Source organism: Saccopteryx leptura, chromosome 13 (genome assembly GCF_036850995.1).
Source record: "Saccopteryx leptura isolate mSacLep1 chromosome 13, mSacLep1_pri_phased_curated, whole genome shotgun sequence".
Taxonomy (NCBI): domain Eukaryota; kingdom Metazoa; phylum Chordata; class Mammalia; order Chiroptera; family Emballonuridae; genus Saccopteryx; species Saccopteryx leptura.
Window position 1 is genome coordinate 20,695,888 of NC_089515.1, and position 19,739 is coordinate 20,715,626.

At 43.4% G+C, this 19,739-nt stretch overlaps 1 protein-coding gene across 6 annotated transcripts in view; it reads left to right on the top strand.

Annotated features, from left to right (window-relative positions):
- SORCS1 (sortilin related VPS10 domain containing receptor 1) overlaps positions 1-19,739 on the top strand; it is a 578,632-nt gene that overhangs the window by 465,652 nt on the left and 93,241 nt on the right. For all 6 annotated transcript variants that reach the window (XM_066354763.1, XM_066354758.1, XM_066354761.1 and 3 more), the window contains exons 11-17: positions 5,870-5,972; positions 6,232-6,308; positions 8,830-8,921; positions 10,212-10,319; positions 11,816-11,933; positions 13,411-13,541; positions 16,537-16,650. In XM_066354763.1, the coding sequence (XP_066210860.1) occupies positions 5,870-5,972; positions 6,232-6,308; positions 8,830-8,921; positions 10,212-10,319; positions 11,816-11,933; positions 13,411-13,541; positions 16,537-16,650 (743 nt within the window). The remainder of the gene's footprint in view (positions 1-5,869; positions 5,973-6,231; positions 6,309-8,829; positions 8,922-10,211; positions 10,320-11,815; positions 11,934-13,410; positions 13,542-16,536; positions 16,651-19,739) is intronic.

Below are 19,739 nucleotides of genomic sequence, written 5' to 3' on the forward strand. Positions count from 1 at the left end.
TCAAAAAGCAGGACCACCTTCCTAGTTCTCTCAAACTGGGACACCATGATATTTTGCCCAAGATGCATGACTATGCATCATTGCCTTAATGTGGTCCTCCATCCCTTTGTGCAGTTTGGAGATTAAATGCTCATGATAGAATTATCCAGGTCGTATAAGGAGGCTTTCCTGGGTCATCCTGCATTGTAAATCCAACCATTGGAAATGCCTCTGACACACAAAAAAACACTCAGCGAGGTGTCCCCTGACCTGCTAGCAGCTCAGTGTTAGGAAGTCTTATCGCTGTCTCTCCAAAATCGAAATGCTGGGACTGTCCTAATATAAGCCACCTCATTTTTGCTTTCCCTACAGTGACAGGCTCCCTCCCCTTCCATCCTTATGCATAAACCGAGGTAGAGGAGGAGTTGCCTGTTTCCATACCATTAATTTATCGTGCTCATTTATGTCTCAGGCCCTTCCCATTTGACATTTTTCTTAAAATATTCTTTTCCTAGTCTGGCTTTTTCTTAAAATCCAGGTCCTTGATTGATCACCTCAACTTAGAGAGCTCACTTGAATTCTGTCTAATGTTGTACTCGTCCCCGCCCCTTTTTCTCCATGACCCTTCTCACTCTTTGAAGTCAATGCACGTATCTCTCCATGTTCCCTTGCTAACGTGAACTTTGTGAGCAGGGGAACGGTGGCTGTCTTTTTGGCCACTCTGGAGAATTGGCTCAAGAATCGCACCTGCCACAATGAAGGTGCTCGGCACAGGTGTTGTTGTTGCGGGCGTTTTGTCTCTTGGAAGCAGACACTCCACTGATGGGTGTGGTTTGAGTTTTCCACCTAGACTTTACTGGAAGCCTTTCCTTGCCACTGACAGTCGCTCTGAAGGATTAGTCATAATGGCTTCGGGGCTCACGTTGACCCCAAAGTTGACCGGATTAGTAGGTTTACTAAGACAAAGCGGAATTAATAGAATATGGATGTACAGTTCCCAGGAGTCTTTTAACCCACATCCCTCATTAATGCTATTGTTTAATGTAGTTTCGATAGGAGTTTTAGAAAACAGGCAGCAGGGAGAGGGGGAGAAATGACAAAGGAGTGTGTGGAGAAGAGACCAAAATCACTCTGTGAAAATCTGCCAAAGGCACAAAATAGCAAAGAAAATCTTTGAGCGATGGGAGACCCAGACTGTTAAAAATCTTCTTTCAGCTTGGGAGCTGGTGGCAGAGAGGAGATAAAAAGTGATTTTAAATTGTGAGTACTTGGAAAGTGACAGTGTCACCAAACGCACAGCCTAGTGATTAGAAAAAAGATTTTCCAGCAAGGCTGTTACAAATTTGGAACAGGTGCAGAATTATAGCCTCGACAGGAATGTTCCTGGTAAAATGTATTCTATAGAAATAAGACATCCAGAGTAATTTGGGGCTGTACTTTTAAGACTTTTAGACTGATTGCCAGGAGGGTTCAGCTGGGATTTCTTTCCTCTGAAGACGGCATTGTACAATTAGATGGGGTATTACAGGTCACGGTCCACCTGCCACCAAAGCCTCAGGATTGGGCTCCCGAGAGGCAAGATGTGAACTGAGCCTGTGACAAATTCTTGGGCCCCTAGGGGAAGCATAGTGTTTCGTGGAGAGAGGCTGTGATTTCTCTGTGGATTCTGCTGGAGCAAGCAGGCAGCAACCCCAGGACATTCTCGACTCTGATTTCCATTCCTCTGCACACTTGACAGTGCACGTTGTGCAGATTGGAGTGAGGCTAGATGCCCCATACCCAGCCAGTTGGTCCAGGGGTCTCTCTCTTCTTTGCCACTGACCTTTTCCTGAAGATCTAATGGATTCCTAGCTCCAGTGCAAGGGCAAGCACAGGTGTGCATGGGGGTGGATTTGGGGGCTATTACTTGGGAATTTACCTGCTGCTTTTTTATTTATGAAACCTTTGATCTAGCTTTTCAAGACAATACTCAGATTAGGATCCCTAGGATTAATGGTATTCTGAAGATGAGATAGAAAGGCTATTATTAATCCAGAGGTGAGATGGAGAGGAAGTGGAATGAGAGGTTGGTTGACCCTCAAGTACTCTAAAAGTTTTGTGAGTGGATTTATTACATGGTGGAGAAATATCTTCTCTTATTTAGTAATTATCCATTGGCCTTCACAGTACTGGGAAGATAGTGGCTTAATAGATTAAATCAAACAGATATTTACTGGATGCTTGCAATGGCCAAAGGATTTTGTTACTTAAATAAGAAATAAAATAATAAGATAAAAGACAGGTAACTGGGACCTGGAATTCCACCATGGACATCAGGAATCTGTGTGCTTCCTGAAATTAAACACCAAACGCTGAGCATGCCTGCCTTTGTGCACTTGTTCTTGGGAAAAAAAGTCCTTAATTTGCATCAAGTTCTCCAACTCTGTACCTGACCATGAAAAGATTAAATACCAAGGATCTAGTTGTTCCTAGAATGAACTGATTGATGATATTCCATACCCTGTGACTAGGTACGGACATATCAACAGGCAGCTTCCAAATGTGTACGCTGCTCCCTCCGTTCTTTGTGAGTCAGTTGCTGGTTCATGGTGGTTTACAATTATCTATTTTCCTAACGTGGAAAAATAGGGAAGTGCCTTTGGGACAAGCTGTGTTTTGACTCTACTGATTTGGAGATAACTCTGGAAAGATACTCATGTACTCAGTACATGCTTGTGAAGGGAGGGAGGGAGGGAGGGAGGGAGGGAGGGAGGGAGGGAGGGAGGGAGGGAGGAAGGAAGGAAGGAAGGAAGGAAGGAAGGAAGGAAGGAAGGAAGGAAGGAAGGAAGGAAGGAAGGAGCGAAGTGAAGAGAGTGCCCCCTGCCTGGGCCATGCGTATGGAAGAATTAAGGAGCTTTATGTTCTGTCCTTCAGGAGTTGGCAATGGCGTGATAGCCATTATAATAAATCTCCCTATTAAGTTTTGGTGACTTTAACTTTGACAAATGTCTAAAATTGGTCAGACATGAAAGTTTAAGTTAAAAAGTGAAGATGAATCACTTAACTTTTTTTTTAATCGAACATGGATGTAGAATATATAACTTCCTTAAAAAAAATAAGGAAGAAAGAAAAAAATAAAGCCTTGGAATATTCTGCTTGTACCAGCTGGGGGCAATCCAGTACTACAAATGTGAGCGTGCAGAAAAGAGCGCACCAAAGAGATCGTTTCTAATGTTGCTGCTATTGCGTGAACCGGTGTCTTTTCTTCTCAAATTAAGTTATCTTGAGCTCTGAAAGCCATAGCAACTGAGCAGTGCTGAGATGGTCCATTGAAAACGTCCTCTTTCCTTTGAAATGGCAAGTCCCCATTCAAATAACCCCCTGGGTCAGGCTGAGCTTCATAGTCTTTCAGACTGTTGAGTGATGAGGTTTGTGGCGAGTGGCACTCAAGATTGCAAACCGGGTGTTCCCTTGTCCAGGGATGACCCGCTCTGTTGGGTAGTACACAAGTACTCCATTCAACCCATAGGTCTACACATAATTCCTAAGGAGCAATGCAGTTCAGTTGCTATAGAGATGCTCACATTACTCTGATCATGTGATTTACAAGTAAGCCCATGTATGTCTGGCATTGTTCTAAGTAGTCATGTCTTTCATTTCCTAACATAAAAGCATTGCTTTTGATTTCAAACTTTCGTTGACAATATTTTTGTGATTCTAGGCTAGGTTCCACAGAAGATGCTAAGTAGTCGTTGTTTTCTCTTTATGTGGAGAGCAGCGTGTCTCTTAGGGGGAATATAACCAGTCGTACCTCACATAGACAGTACACGATTGTGTGTGATAAAACAAGCAGCTGTAGATCAGGGAAAGGGAGATCTTGCTGGGCTGCAGCTGTCAGGAAAATGTCCATGGGAAGAGGGCTGGACGCCTCTGCTCTATGACGCTGTCCCAGCATCTGAGAGCTGTACGCTGCTGTCTGGGACCTCTGCACCAGAGTGATACCCACTCTAGTCTTCCTCTTGGATGAAAGGAAGCCAAGTATTTGAGTCTGACTGTTTCTCTTTATCCAGGGTGGTCTTCTTTACTCTTTTGGAACATTATAAAGGAAAAACTCCTTTTTGGGGGGAAAGCTTTATATTGAAATTTTACTTATGTAAAACTGGGAATATATTACAATTGTTAGTTCTTGAGTGTTTCCTTCCTCCCTTGAAAGTGAGCAAAAGACTCTATTATGACCTACTGTTTTGTTTCCCCAGTATTTTTGGGGGAATGGCTGTTTTTATTCCTGAGTTTCATTTTTCATTTGTCATTTTACTCTCTTTCACATAAATGTAATCACTGCCTCTCTAGTTCTCTTGAGTGTCTGCTGGTTGAGACTCAGAGAGAAGAGTAAACGTAATAACAGAGATACACTGGTAATTCCAAAAACTCAGGTCAATAAGATTAGAAAGTAATCTTTCTGAGCAATAAAAAGAAATGTGGGTTCAGACACTCAGTACAAGAACTATTTTAAATGAAACCCATAGAAGATTTATTACCATGTTTTGGAAAACTATTGATATGTGTGTTAATCAGAAAATTCGATCAAGATTTTCACACACAAATAAACAAGTCCCTTACATTTTCCTTGAAATTGCTACTAGTATATTTTGCCTACACGTATGGCTTTTCTGTTGGATAATGTTGATTCAGATAATACCTTGACACAGACACTATCAGTTGTCTGTTGGATGTTAGGACAGTTTCACATATCATACAGCTTCTTCTGTGCAACTGAGACCAAGGTCTCCAATGGAGAGTGGCTAAGAGATGCCAGGTGACTTCTTCGAAGCTCTCCTAACTTCACCAAACCTTCTTTCCTGACTTCATATCCCATTTCTCCTCCTCAGCCTTACTGACTACTACCGTATTATAACTCAACTATTCTGCCTTTTTTCTTTATGAGTTGATATTCCTCAGTCCTAAAATGCCCTTTATCCTCCGGAACATCTCACCGAAGTTCATAACCTACTCATCTTTGCCTAAGGCACTGTTTTCTCCTTGAAGCCTTCTCTGATCAAAAGCTTGACGGGCCCTGGCCGGTTGGCTCAGCGGTAGAGTGTTGGCCTGGTGTGCGGGGGACCCAGGTTCGGTTCCCGGCCAGGGCACATAGGAGAACCGCCCATTTGCTTCTCCACCCCCACCCTCCTTCCTCTCTGTCTCTCTCTTCCCCTCCCGCAGCCAAGGCTCCATTGGAGCAAAGATGGCCCAGGTGCTGGGGATGGCTCCTTGGCCTCTGCCCCAGGAGCTAGAGTGGCTCTGGTCGCAGCAGAGCGACGCCCCGGAGGGGCAGAGCATCGCCCCCTGGTGGGCAGAGCGTCGCCCCTGGTGGGCATGCTGGGTCAGGCGCATGCGGGAGTCTGTCTGACTGTCTCTCCCCATTTCCAGCTTCAGAAAAATACAAAAAAAAAAGAAAAGAAAAGAAAAGAAAAGCTGGACGTCATCTTGTCACCCTCTAAAATCTCTTAGTTGCCCATACTGATCTTATGACTGTTAAAATATTTTCTCTGGATGTTAATCAAAAGGTATTAGATTATGCACTCCAGGGGAGTCAATAGCAAATCGGAATCAATGTTACTCTTTTATAAGCTACATCTAGTCTTTTGTAGATAAAATGCTAAAATGTTTGCCAAATGACCTTAATGGCAGTCAGTTAGACTTAAAATAAAGGTGTCCTCCTTCACTAGCTTGGCAGCTGTCTTATACTTAGTGGACACCAGCTATTTATGGAATGAAATATGGGCGAATGGAAGAGTACCTGAATGGTTGGAGAGATGGGATAGTTGGGTGATTGGAAGGATGCTCTGAGCATGAAATGGAAATAACGACTTAGATTGTATGCTTTCATGACACTCATTTCTCTTCTCCTTAGCCTTATTGCTCACTGCACCTTCACCTTAAGGTCTCTGAGAATCCCTACACGTCAGGGATCATTGCCAGCCGAGACACAGCTCCCAGCATCATAGTGGCTTCAGGTAAGCAGCTCTCCTGGCTTGCCTGCTGTTGTCCGTTGTGTTTAAGAGGCAAGATATCTCTGTTCGGAACTTAATAAACAAGCTCACAATATTTTTCTGAATGGCACTGAAACCAGTGACCCTGAAGCAAGTATGCTGAAAAACGTTGTTCCAATATGTTTGCAATTTAAATCCGTCTCAGGCAATGCAGACTGCCAATAAAACTCACGGCTGGCTCGTGCAGCGATTCCTTTCACTAATGGCGATGTGCTCTTTCTAGGGAACATAGGCTCTGAATTGTCAGACAACGACATCAGCATGTTTGTCTCCTCAGATGCAGGGAACACCTGGAGGCAGGTAAGGAAGTATTCTGGGTCAAGACGCTGAAGTGTGAGTGACATTAGAATAGCCCAACATGATTCAATTCTGGGAACTTATTCAGCTACACATAATAATGTATTCAACTACTTATGCATCTTAAAGCTTGCCAGTGTTTTTATTTAGTCTTAAGTCTTTGAGGTTATTAGAGTATCTTTTTGCAACTTGATTTTTTTTTTGCCATACAATAAAAATGACCCATATTCAGAACCTATATGTAAAAAAGTTTATGAATGACAATGAAACCAAATTAGATCTGACTGAATTTTTCCCATAAAAAAAAACCAGAATCCCCAAGAGTTTATCCTAGAGGGAATGTGATGCTTGGAGGGTAGATAATATCTCTAATGCTGAATTATCTCTATACATTTTCTTTGCTTTAAATTCCGAATAGAGAGCAATGAAGTGCTATAGAAACAGCCATTACCCAGGTGGATTTCTGAGATGTTTAAATCTCATGTGCAAAAGACAGAGTAATAACCATCACGGTGCATATGCTAAGGAAGGAGAAATGGAATCACTTTAAACCAATGTGTTTAGCTTAAATGCTTCTTCTCTTTCTTCTGAATGACAATCAGATACTCATAGCTTATAAAATAGACATTTAATGAGGTTTACAATCATAACAAGGTATGTGCCTAATGCATGGTTGTTAACCTTCAATAAATATGTTTCAATAACCCACTGACATTTAATTACCATACAATAACTAGCACCGTGAATTAAAATTTAATGCACAGGCAATCACACAGCAATGAGAACACAGGTTTTACATTTTAGACCAAGATCTCCATGCGGTGGTCCAATGGCCATTTCCTAAATCCAGACTCCTCTTAAGTCCTCAGTGTAATTCACATGTTTTTTTTTTTTGTGTGTGTATTTTTCTGAAGCTGGAAATGGGGAGAGACAGTCAGACAGACTCCCGCATGCGCCTGACCAGGATCCACCCAGCACGCCCACCAGGGGCGACGCTCTGCCCACCAGGGGGCGATGCTCTGCGCGACCAGAGCCACTCTAGCGCCTGGGGCAGAGGCCAAGGAGCCATCCCCAGCGCCTGGGCCATCTTTGCTCCAATGGAGCCTTGGCTGCGGGAGAGGAAGAGAAAGACAGAGAGGAAGGAGGAGGTGGGGGTGGAGAAGCAAATGGGCGCTTCTCCTATGTGCCCTGGCCGGCAATCGAACCCGGGTCCCCCGCACGCCAGGCCGATGCTCTACCGCTGAGCCAACCGGCCAGGGCCTAATTCACATGTTTTGAGAAGGGCAGGGCAAGGAAAAAATTTGCCTAAAAAACTGAAAGGCTATTTAATCTTAAAGGTATTTAGGGAAATGTACTATCAAGCTTTCTCTGGTGAACAGAGAGCCAGGATCTCATTTTTTTTTTCCTTCCAACACCTTAAACAAAGCAAAAGAAGTGTCTACTTCTGTAGTCCTGATATAGGGTATGTCTGGAGTATAAGAAGTACATAAAGAGGAAGAAAAGCTGAGTCTAGCATGACCGCAGACAAGGCTATGCTCACAGCGTGACTGTGAGGAAATAGTGCGCCCCTTCTATAGAGACAACTTTCAGGTTGGTCTCATCTTGTTTCCATTTGACTTCATGTTGGTTTCTTCAAATTCAGAGAAAGAGCCAGTGACACGTGTACCCAAAGATGATGATTCCATTTTGATTAGAGCTGCTTTATGACTTGGCAGAGAAGCTATTAACTGAACAAGGACACCTTTTTTTTTTTTCTAAAATACTTGGAAATTTTGAAATAACTGTATCTGGAAAGGTCACTTATACTACCAGCCCCAGACCCACCAGTCACTACATAACATGGTCTTAGGCCCCTGATGGCGAACCTTTTTATAAAAACCGCCCACTTTTGCAGTGCTGGTCAACCTGGTCCCTCCCACCCACTACTGGGTGGTCCAGCTTTCACGGTGGGCCAATTGCACCACCATTTGGTTGCTCCAGTACTGCCCACCATGAAAGCTGGAATGCCCAGTAGTGGGTGGAAGGGACCAGGTTGACCAGCACTGCAAAAGTGGGCGGTTTTTATAAAAAGGTTTGCCATCATGGTCTTAAGCTAATCCCTGCATCTTTCTAAACCTTAGTGATCTCTTTCATAAACATAAGAATGTGATAGCAAAGTATCTCTAAGGTTTCTTCTGTCTAAAAATGTCACCCAATATGACAGTTGTCTAATATTCTGATATCATCATAAATAGGAATCAGTAGAATGTACCACAAGAAGACAGGACTATAAACATAAATACACAACTGTTCATTCTTTAAATTTGTTCTTTGTTGCCCCTAAAGTAATTTTATATAAACTCCAGGGGTACCTATAGCCCACCTTGTGAAGTGTTGTTTATAACCATGTCTTTGCAAAGATTTGGCAAAACCTTGTTCAGTCATGGGAGGGGTTTTGTTCTCCTCATATGAAGACTAATTCTCTGAACTCCAGGTGCATGTGGGTATGGGCGTGTGTCCATGAGGATGTGAATTCTTTCTCTAGATCTTTGAAGAAGAGCACAGCGTTCTGTATCTGGATCAAGGTGGAGTCCTGGTTGCTATGAAGCACACGTCTCTCCCAATCCGACATCTCTGGTAAAGGCACATATTGTCCGTGAATCGTGCACCCAGTGGTTCCTCACGGCTAAGTCTAGGAGTCAGGCCATCAGATTGTGATCTTGTTGGTTGTCAAATGTCAAGGTCTAGTAGAACATAATGTATATACCTTTGCTTTATTAAAATAAGGTCGTTGCCTGTAGTTTCATGAGAGGAGGAGAAAAGGAGATATGGAGGGAAGGAAGGAGAGAGGAGAAAAGAAGGAGGGGAGGAGAGAGAGAGAGAGAAAGAGAGAATGAACTCTGCCCCTGAAAGAGGAATTGCATTATGTTTTTTAAATGTGACAATACCCTCCCTTGTTTGATCAGCACAGTCATGGGTAGAATGGTGTGTCAGAAACAATCTCTGAGTCTCTTAACTTCTTACAGTCACCTTTCCCAAATAACGTCCCCTGGAATTTATATGTGTTCTGCACAGAGACCACACACTTCTGTCCCTCACCAGTCTTCCTTAATTTCTTGTTTGGAGGTGACGCTCTGCAGCTCTCCCTGTGGGTCACTCACAGATGGACACACATCTTTCAGAGAGGTTCTCAATAGACTCCTTCATGTGTGTTCTTGAAAGTGAATCTCTTCACGTGCAAGCTTGTTCAAAGTTGAAGCCTGATTTTCCCCCCTCTGTTAGCTACTTTGGGGACCTACGTACCGGAAGGCTGCAGAATAAGAGAAGCAGAGTCGCAGCCTGGGGGAGGGCACCCCTAGGGAAGAGCAGAGCAGAGGGAACATTATGTGGGGGCCCAGAGGCACGGACTCCTCTCCGCGTGCCCCCCAGACTCTGCCCTCCTGTACCCACTCATCCTCTCCAGAGTCAGCCAGGATTTATAGCACTGTAAGCGGGGGTCACTTTGAGGTGGCTTTTTCGAGTTCCTCTGAGTAGGTCCCCTAAGGCCCTTGCTCTTCAGAACTGCCTGAAACTTGCCACCAGAGTGCAGTGAGGTTTTGGAGAGAGTCACATTGAGATCTAAGATCTAATAAAACACCCCAATTTAAAAACAAATTCTATCAAAGACTCATTATTATTCCCGTTTCATGCAGCCCTCCCCTTGTTAATGTTATAACACATCTGGGTCCCGAATCGCTTGGCTTAACTGTGTTTCTACCTTCTGATGTAATTAAGAACATTGATTTTATTCAGGGCTCTCTTTGACAGTGCTGTAGGTCCTTTTAATATGTCATTTCTCCCGGTTGATAGTAGTTTTCCTTTGCAAGGATCTTCTTAGATCTGATGACTGCTTTTGTTTGTTCTGTTTCGTTTCATTTTTGCTGTCAGGTTGAGTTTTGATGAAGGGAGATCCTGGAGCAAGTACAGTTTCACGTCGATTCCACTTTTTGTGGACGGGGTCCTGGGTGAACCTGGGGAAGAGACTCTAATCATGACGTAAGTGGAAAATGATGCTGTCTTTTCATCATCATATTTATCCAGATGCAGGGTTATTAGCTAGGTTTGTTCACTTTGGTACTGCCAGGTTTGGAGTTGCCAGCGAAACCAGTACATCTGTTTTCAGGATTCCCCAGCAGGGAGGAAAGAAACATGCGGGCGGCCATTTCCTTGACTTTCCTTCTCCTTGCTACGACCAGGACCCACACTGCAGGCTGGTGGCAGACTAGCTCGCTTCTTCCCCTACTGAGTGGGCTGAGGGAAGTTAGAGGAGATGATTTCAATAGCAAATAAAGTGATCCCTTTAAAACTTTAATAAACCTCACTATAGAGAACATCACAGGCACACAGGAACGGTTTCACTTTAAGGCAGAACATCCTTTGAGCCAAAACCACACCAGCTTCTTTTTCCCCCTGGCTCTTTACCTAACTCAATTGTGAGGCATATTAGGGAAACCCTGAGAACAATCTGTTCTTGTGAAATTGCATTTGCGCTCATTCTTGTCTGGAAGGAGATGATCATTAATTTGTGAAAGACTTGATTAATGACTTGCCTGCCTGTGGGGTTCAAAACATCAGCTTTGAACTGTAAATATGAAACTGCTTTACCCTTCCCCGAGAAAACCGGACATGGAAAGCAGAGGGAAGGTTGGAAAGGAGTTGATCCTGCCATCAGCCGAAATGTTAAAATCAAAGTGAACAGTTGGTATATTTTCTAAATTTTTCTGCCCTCCTCCTCCTCCTTTCTTTTTTTTTTTAATGATAGAAAAGATTAACAAATGTTCAATATGCCTAATAGCTACACTTGGAGTCATGGTAAACATAGTTTAGCAATTTCTTCCATAATTTGTCTTCATGTAATTTTTATTATTTATAAAACATAGATAAGAAGCTGACTGGAAATGCTACTCTGTGGCTTTTATCCTTATCTGCGATTAGAGATTCAAGCACATCATTAACTCTGAGTCTTTTACTGTAAGGACAGTAGAATGCACAGGGTAGGAAATGGTTATAACCGCTGGACCCTGCTGAACACTCTCCCTAGCAACAGGTGAGAAGGTAAAACAGCATGGAAACCATGGAAACCATGGACATTTAGCAAGTCAACATGGAAGTATAATCTTGAACCATGCAGAATGCAGCCCATGTGATTGTTTTCTTTATTATGGATTGGTAATGATTGATTGATTTTTTTGTTAACCATTCGGTAGTGCAGAATGTAAGTTCTGATTCTACCAGTTCTTTAGTGATTTGACATTGGTTTTTGCAACTTAACCAGACTCTTTGAGCCTCAAGTTACCCTTATGGGAAATGGGTCCAATAACAGCAACCTTCTTCAAAAATGTATCTTGAAGATTAAATGATATGATCAGCGCCACGTGTTTTATGTCAGCATTACACTCAGCTCAGAGTAAGCACTCAGCAAATGCTTTTTGTTGTTACAACCGTTGGCCTTTTTATTATTGCGATTATCTTTATCATTATGAACTCTGTAGAGTGTTTGGACACTTCAGCCACCGCTCCGAATGGCAGCTGGTCAAAGTGGACTACAAGTCTATTTTTGACAGACGGTGTGCGGAGGAGGACTACCGGCCTTGGCAGCTGCACAGCCAGGTAGGAGGAAGGGGGCAGAGGTCAGGTGTTGAGCAGGAGGCCTGGGGTCTGTTTGAGGGCAGCTCATCATTCAAGTGTAGGAATCGGGGTTCTCTGAGTCCAAACGCTCATCTAGGGCTGTCTTACATGTTTTGTGTTCTGAACCAGTGAACAGACTCTACATTTTATAGCTTATTGTGAAGTAATTTCTGTTGTTATTGTACTGGGATATAATGAGATAAAATTCAAATGTGCCTGGCTTAGACTTACCACTCAAAATGAAATACCAACTCAGCATGGGGATCTGAACATCATTTATCTGCGCATGTCCCGTGAGTGCACGGTGAAGGCAAGAATGAGCCTAGGATCTTCCATTTTATCTAGCAGTGCAAGTGGAGACATAGAATAATGAAATTAGGCTCCTTGAGCAGAGCCAGCAGTGTCCCTCCACCCCGCTGCTGGGACTCCCTCAGATTAGGTAGTGCTTCTCGCTTCTGCCAGGGTACTCAATGGTACAAGAATGCAGAATTATTCATAGAAAACTTGTTTCCACCCGGGCCCCTCAGCTGTTCAGCTCAGATCAAAATGCTTGTCTGAAAGGCTACCTCCTTGGATGTCCCAAGCCAGAAGTCCTCCTGCAGCTCGCTCCAATGACATGGCAGAGACGTTCCTGCAAGGCCTCCACTGTATTTAGCAACGACGTATCATTTACCACAAACCTAGGATTAAGTGATAGATTAAATGTAGATGTGGCACAGAGCCGGTTAGAGTGAGTCTGCACAAGAAAGACAGGTTTCCAATAGCTTAGACACAACTCTGCTCTGGTCCTTCAGACATACAAAGAGAGCTCTGTTTGACTGTGCGGGCCATATCAGAACCCACAATATTCAGACTCCACAATAAAATGATCACTCATTTACATGGATGATGTTCCCCACTTTGGGAGGTAGAAGCACTATTGATGCTCAGAGCTTTTCTTTATTTTATAGAGAAACATTGAATCTAGTTCTCTTGCTTGTCTGATAGATGGATATAAAATTAGTGTATAAAGTCATGTGGGCGGCAGCATCCTAAATTGGGGCAAACTTGATCTTTATATTTCTTAGCAATGCTCTTCTTTCATGTGCCCATAAATGACCAGCTGTGTAAATCTTTTCTTATAGGAGAACTGACTTTATTTTCATAGGTTTGTTGGCAGTATGTTTGTTACAGGGCTGAGTCTTAGAGATCCCAGGTCTTTCACAACCTGGCACCTGACACCTCGCCAAGACAAACCTTAAGGAATATGTGAGGAGTTAAGTGCTCCTTTAGGCTGCCTTTATTAGTCACTTTCTAGACCAGAGCTGTAGACACTGCCAAGAAAAAGCCATTAGCCCAGAGCAAGCGACCTCAGTCCAGGTCGCACTAAGGTTGGAGAATACCTTCTGAACTGTCAGATGCGGAGCAGGGGAGGTCGGAGTGTGGTGCTCCAGTGCGTGAGATCCTTGTCTCCCTGCAGGGGGAAGCATGCATCATGGGAGCAAAGAGGATATACAAGAAGCGAAAATCAGAGCGGAAATGCATGCAAGGAAAATATGCCGGAGCTATGGAATCCGAACCCTGCGTCTGCACCGAGGCTGATTTTGACTGGTGAGCTTGTGCCATTATCCCATGGAGTCCATCACTGTATCAGACCCACAGGGGCCGCCATGCAAGCTTCGATCTGAAATAATGGTGACATGCATAGGGCGGGGTGACAAGCCTCCTATACCGATGAAATTACCTTTAGAGACATCATGGTGTATGTGTACGTTGTGCATATGGAAAAACCAGGAGTTTCTTTAGACTGAAAGAGGATTCAGAAGATGGCTGGAGATTGTCTTCATCTTTGTGATTGATCTTAGACCAATTGGGAGACCAGATCCATCCTGAGATTCTTTAGATGACAGCAATGAAAGCAATACGTGGACTTTTCAGAGACTAAACATATTTGTGCTCAAGATTAAACTTCCTAGAATCCAGGGTTCCTGGGAGTGGAATAGTGACCTTATGAGGCAATAACTTTTCTATTCCTGAAAGCTTTCAATCAGTGGTTAGTTGGCTAATTGCTTATGTGAGCCATGGAGGGCATTTCTGAATTTGATGCAAGCAGGGATTCTGTGGCATTGCCGGTCTACGGCTCTGTGGCCCCAGGACTAAAGGAGACAGCTAGCTCCCTTTACTGGGGGCAGGCTAGTTTAAACTGGAAAAGTACTGAGATGTTTAGATGTCAGATAAACTCAGTGCCTGGAGTTTTCTGGAGTATTTGGTAAGCAGACAGCTAACTTGTGGGGCCAGGGATGACTTTGCTTTGGTCTGGATTCATGATTAGCATTAGATGAGGTTGAAAAATTGAGGATGAGCAGATGGGAACTCTTTGATCATATCCACTTCATTTTCAGCTTCTCTTTTTCTCCTCTTATTGTTTTATAATATTTCTTTGTATGTTTTTAGTTAAGAGTATGCAATTGCTAAATATGTAGGTCACTTTTAAATTATTGAAACTTGACCTGAATGGGAACCAAAGTCATTCCTGTAGCAATTTATTTCGTGCTGGCAAAATTGGCCACCAGTGCTCAGACTGATAACCCAAGGCTGTGCCCCTCTTGTTAGTAGATAGATAAATCAAGAGCCAGGGCCCTATCTCTAGGCTCAGCCAGAGGGTAGCAGAGCTAATCACATTGGAGCTCACAAGGAATTCTATAGGGACCTCCCCAACCATGACTTACATTTTAGTCAGTGCAACATTATTACAATGACAAAAATACTGTATTCCTATCTTACCTTTCCAGATTTTCACCCCGAAATACATTTACAGGGGAAATCTGGGATTTTTAACTCATTCATCATATCCCTCTTTCTGATGCCGGAATACTTCTCTTCCATCCATTGTATTCAAGGAGGATTTGGAAGGAAGTTACTGTTTTCTCTTTGCGAATTAACTGTAGCCTTCCCAAACAGTCATTCTTGTGCAAAGAGCAAATCTATCCATTCCCAGAAAACCAGAGGGAAAAAGGAAGTTGAGATGTTCCAATTCCCTGATCTTGCCCGCCACTATTTCTTCCTTTGGGAAACTTTCCTCTGAGGTTCCCAAATAAGCTAGACTTCTGTTGTCATTGCCATTGTTGTTTTTGTTTTTCCACGTTAAGCCAGTCTAGAGTGAAGGGAACACAGGGGAAGGACAGCCGTGTGCTTTCTCCCTTCCCTCCGCCTCTCCGACCCCTCAGGTGTGGCTCAATTCCAGTATTCATTTGAGATTCGAATCTGCCGCTCTTACCAACAAATAACATGTATTCTGAGAACTGAGAAATGAATTGTGAATGAGGCCATTGGATGATTTTCTATCTAAAGGGGTTTTTGCCGCTGCATTGTCTTGGAAAATATTTTGGAAGGCTCGCCATGACCTTTTTGAGTTTCTACGAGTAGCTAGAGCCTCACTGATTCCACTTGACCATTGCATCCTGAAAGGTAGTTGTTCCTGATGGCGCCCTCTGCCTCAGCTCTCCCCTGGTCAGCCCCCCAGGGGACTCTGCCTGTCATTCTCCAGCATCTGTAGAGTAACGCTCTCAAACAAGCACCGGGTGTCCTAGCGGCATCCCCGCTGAAGTCCTCCTGCCCGTGCTGTGTTGAAACGGCCCCTAATCCAGCTGGTATGTGCAGAATTTTAAGTGCCCGCTGCCTGGGGACAGGCCCCTTAGCTGAGCCGATTTCTCGCTTCCCGACCCTGTGCGCCAGCATCCCCCTCCATCGCGCACGGCACAGGGGTTGCTGGTGCTAATGCTTGCTGATCGCTGCCTGTGGCTGGGCTGGGCTGGGCCTGCGGAGCTGCATCCTCCAGGTCCGGGTTTATCTGCCAGAGGTCACAAATATCGGGCTACTCGGGGCCTCTGGAGGCCAGAATGAGAGGAGGCGGGGAGGAAAGGCTCCGACTGTTTGCAAACTAGAGAGAAGACGTCAAGCCCTTAGTCCCAGCGGGCTCAGTCCCTAACTGACTAGGACAAAACCTTTCCTTGGCGGGAAAGCTCACAATGCTCCTGAAGGACGTCTCTTTTCCTGCTATGACTTGGAAGCATATGGCATGCACACAGACAGACCTGGCTTGGCTCTACCTGGCTGGTCCAGATGTCTTGGAAGAGCACCCCAAAGACAGCAGCACTAATGGGGACCCAGCCACAGGTTGCTGAGTTAAGCTCGTCGCTGAACTTTTCCAGTGAGGGTGGAGCTGCCCACTGCCTGTTTGCTAATTACAGCTTTCTCGGGCCCCTGCGGTCAGTGGTGTGCATCCCCTACTGAGAACGGAATCTACTCTCTCAGTTCAGGTGTTTACGTGGAATGGTTGGGCATTGAGCTTTCGTCCCTACACAGGGACCCCCCTTGCCTCCAAGTCATCATTTCTGAAACGGGCTCTGTAGGCTGTTTTCATGAGTAATTGATAGATAGTCTTTGGGGGGGGGGTATTGAAATTTTGTAAAGGTATTGATTCAATGAATACCTCTTTTGTAGACGAATTGACTAGAGCTGAAGTTGGCTGTGCACTAACACGAAATTGTTCTCAAATTTTGCCCCCTACTGAAAGGTTTCTCTCAGCTCTCTCTCTCCCCAACAGTGACTATGGCTATGAGCGCCACAGCAACGGTCAGTGCCTGCCAGCATTTTGGTTCAATCCGTCTTCTCTGTCAAAAGACTGCAGCCTGGGACAGAGCTACCTCAATAGCACCGGGTGAGTGTCGGAAGCGGTGACCTTCAGGGGTCGCCTGTGCTGTTCTTCAGCATGCTGTTCTAGAGATCACCAGGATTAGGTCCACTCAAAGCCAGGACCTGTTTCATTATAGCACAAAGTATTTGCTTTTGTTCGTTTTAACAACAAAGCACAGATTTGCATTAATAGTGCAAACTTCATCTGAGAATTAATCCCCGGTTGTAAATAAAGACAGACAACGGGTACGAAGATGATGATGGTAATATGTAAATTGCTTTGCTGTTTGATGCTTTATTTCAGAACTCTTTACTTGAGGCTGCCTGTTACCCCCGCTGCGTGCCTGTGAAGAAAGCCAGATAAATATTTCATAGCTGCATTTCCTGTGTTGTAGATGTGGAAACGTAGAGTCAGAAAAGAAACTCACAGACTTTTTGGGCATATGCTAGGGTTAGGAGGAATGTGCTTCATTCTCTGGGTCCAGTCTTGACACATGTAGGGCACGCGTTCTGATCTTCCGAATCCGGAATCTGATTCTAAAGTTCTGGGTTTAATGTTCTGTGTTGTGGAGTTTACCCAGTATTACTTAAGAAATATCATAAAAGGGAAAACATTCCTTGATGTTTCGATAAGTGTAGCTGATGTTTATAGACTTAAAAAAATCATACTTGCGAATTATTTAGGTTCTAGTTCAATATGTAAAAAAAAAATATATTAGTCATTGGGGAAATTGAACATAGACTGGTGATTAGGTGATGAATTAGGGTTTTCCAGAGATAATGTTTTTATGACAGATAGAAAGATAGATAGATAGATAGATAGATAGATAGATAGATAGATAGATAGACATACAGATAATTTACATTTTCTGAGAAATGGAATCACATAATGATGAAGGTGGACAAGTCCAAATCCAAGATTTGCAGGATGAGTGACAAGCTAGAGACCCAGGAGGCTGAGGGTGTCTCCAGTCCTAGTTGGAAGGTGAGATAACCAGGCGAGCTGACCACGTAGTTCCTCTCTGAAGGGAACAGGCTCAAAACCCAGGCGGAGCTGAGGCTTCCACCTGAGGGTGAAGGCAGGAACAAAGCCAATGTTCATGGTGAAGGCCATCGGAGAGGAAGCATTCTCTCTTCCCCAGGGCAGGAGGCATCAGTTCTTTTGTTCTATTCAGACCCTCAGCAGATTGGAAGAGGCCCACCCACTTTGTGTAGAGCAATGTGCTTTTCTCAGGCTCTTGATTTAAATGTTAATCTCACCTAAAACCGCCCTCACAGAAATACCCAGAATAGCGTTTGACCAAATATCTGGGCACCCCATGCCTAGTCACATTGACAAATGAAATTAACCATCACAGATGATATTAGATTACATTTAAATCTAAGTATACTGTATTTATGATTTTATATTAACAAAATATATTCATGTATTTAGGTATGATAGTTGTATTTTGGTTAGACCAAAGATAACGGAAACCTTATCTTTTAGAGATATGTAATGTGTGATTTTCTTTAAAATGTTAAAAAAAAAGAAAATGTATCAGTAATATTTGAAGATGTTAATAGAGGCATGAGGATTTATTGTAATATTTTCTCATTTGTGTATGTTTTAAAATTTGACATTAAAATGTTAAAAACAGAGGGAAGAGAAAGAATAGAAAGAAGGGAGGAGGGAAGAGGGAGGAGGGAGGAGGGAGGGAGGTAAGGGCATCTTGCCAACAGGCCAGTTCTACCTGACAGTCTCTGTCCTCATTTCTCATGCCGACTGCAGTCCAGGGGTGACAACTTCCAGGTTTTCATTTATGCACTTCCCTGTATTTGAAAATTTTAAGGTTTTTTTCCAATTAAAAAAAGATTACCAAGATAATATACACTACTCTTCAAAAGGAAGGAAAAAACCACAGGCGCGTACCTCAAATATAATGTTCTTGATCTTATAGATTCCTAGAACCTTTGAACAAAGAAATAAGTTGTGATTTTCTTGATCCATAACATAAAATCTGAGGATTGTGCTGTAAAATAAGATTTTTTTTACAGCAATGGGTCAGTGAGGTCTTCAGCATCTAATACCGTGGGAAAAAGTTGAAAGGACTGGTGGGCTAGGTAAACCTAATGTTATAATGAAATTATAACAAAATAGCTTCACCTGCTATTGCCTGCATGTGCCAGCATGTTTAGACTTTGTGAAGGGCATCTGAAACCTCTAAAGGTAATTCCAGAATTGATTCTTTTTCACTACCACAAACAGTCAAGGAAATTACATTACTCTCTCTTTTGTATTGATGAAAAGAGGCTAAGATACAGAGGGGTCTAAATGGTTCCAGATGCTACTTAAATCGCTAGAAGAGGCAGAATGAATATATACACCTATATACATACACATACACACAAGCAAACATTTTTAAGCTGCCTCTAAATAGGTTTCACCAGTCCTTAGGCAAATTCAGTATGTGAAATCCTGACTTATATAAAATAAAACGTCAAAAGGTGCTTAAATTACAGTATTCTATTCAATGGGATTTTTCACTTGTTCCCTATAAAATTCAAATTACATTGTAAAATGTGATTCACCTTTCTTACCCAGTCTCCCAGCAAAGAAAATAAAAGCTTAGAGACACAGACAACAGTGTGGGGATTACAAGAGGGAAGGGGGATGGGGAAGGGAGAAGAGGAGAAAGGAGCCATGGATGGTGCCAGAGGGAGGCATGACTCAGGGCGGTGAGCACACAATGCAATATACAGACGATGCATTATAGAATAGTGCACCAGAAGCCTATATAATCCTATTAACCAATATCATCCCAATCAAATCAACAAAGAAATTTAAAAAATTAAAATGTGATTCAATGATCAGTGTTCGGATATATAAATGTTTTGTCAAGGCAGTTATGTTTATTAATCACAGAATCACAAGCACTGCTTCCAGGGCTGGACCTACACTCCCAGGGTGTTGTTCATGGCGGTGGGTTTCACACGGTTGCGTCTGACCCTGAAGGATTTGTACGTTATCATCTGCTGACTTCATCTAGTCCATGCACGTTTTCTGTTAAAAAGCATCAGCATCAGTGAGCCAGCTTGTGCAAAGGAAGCGCGGGATAAATACCAGCCATCAGC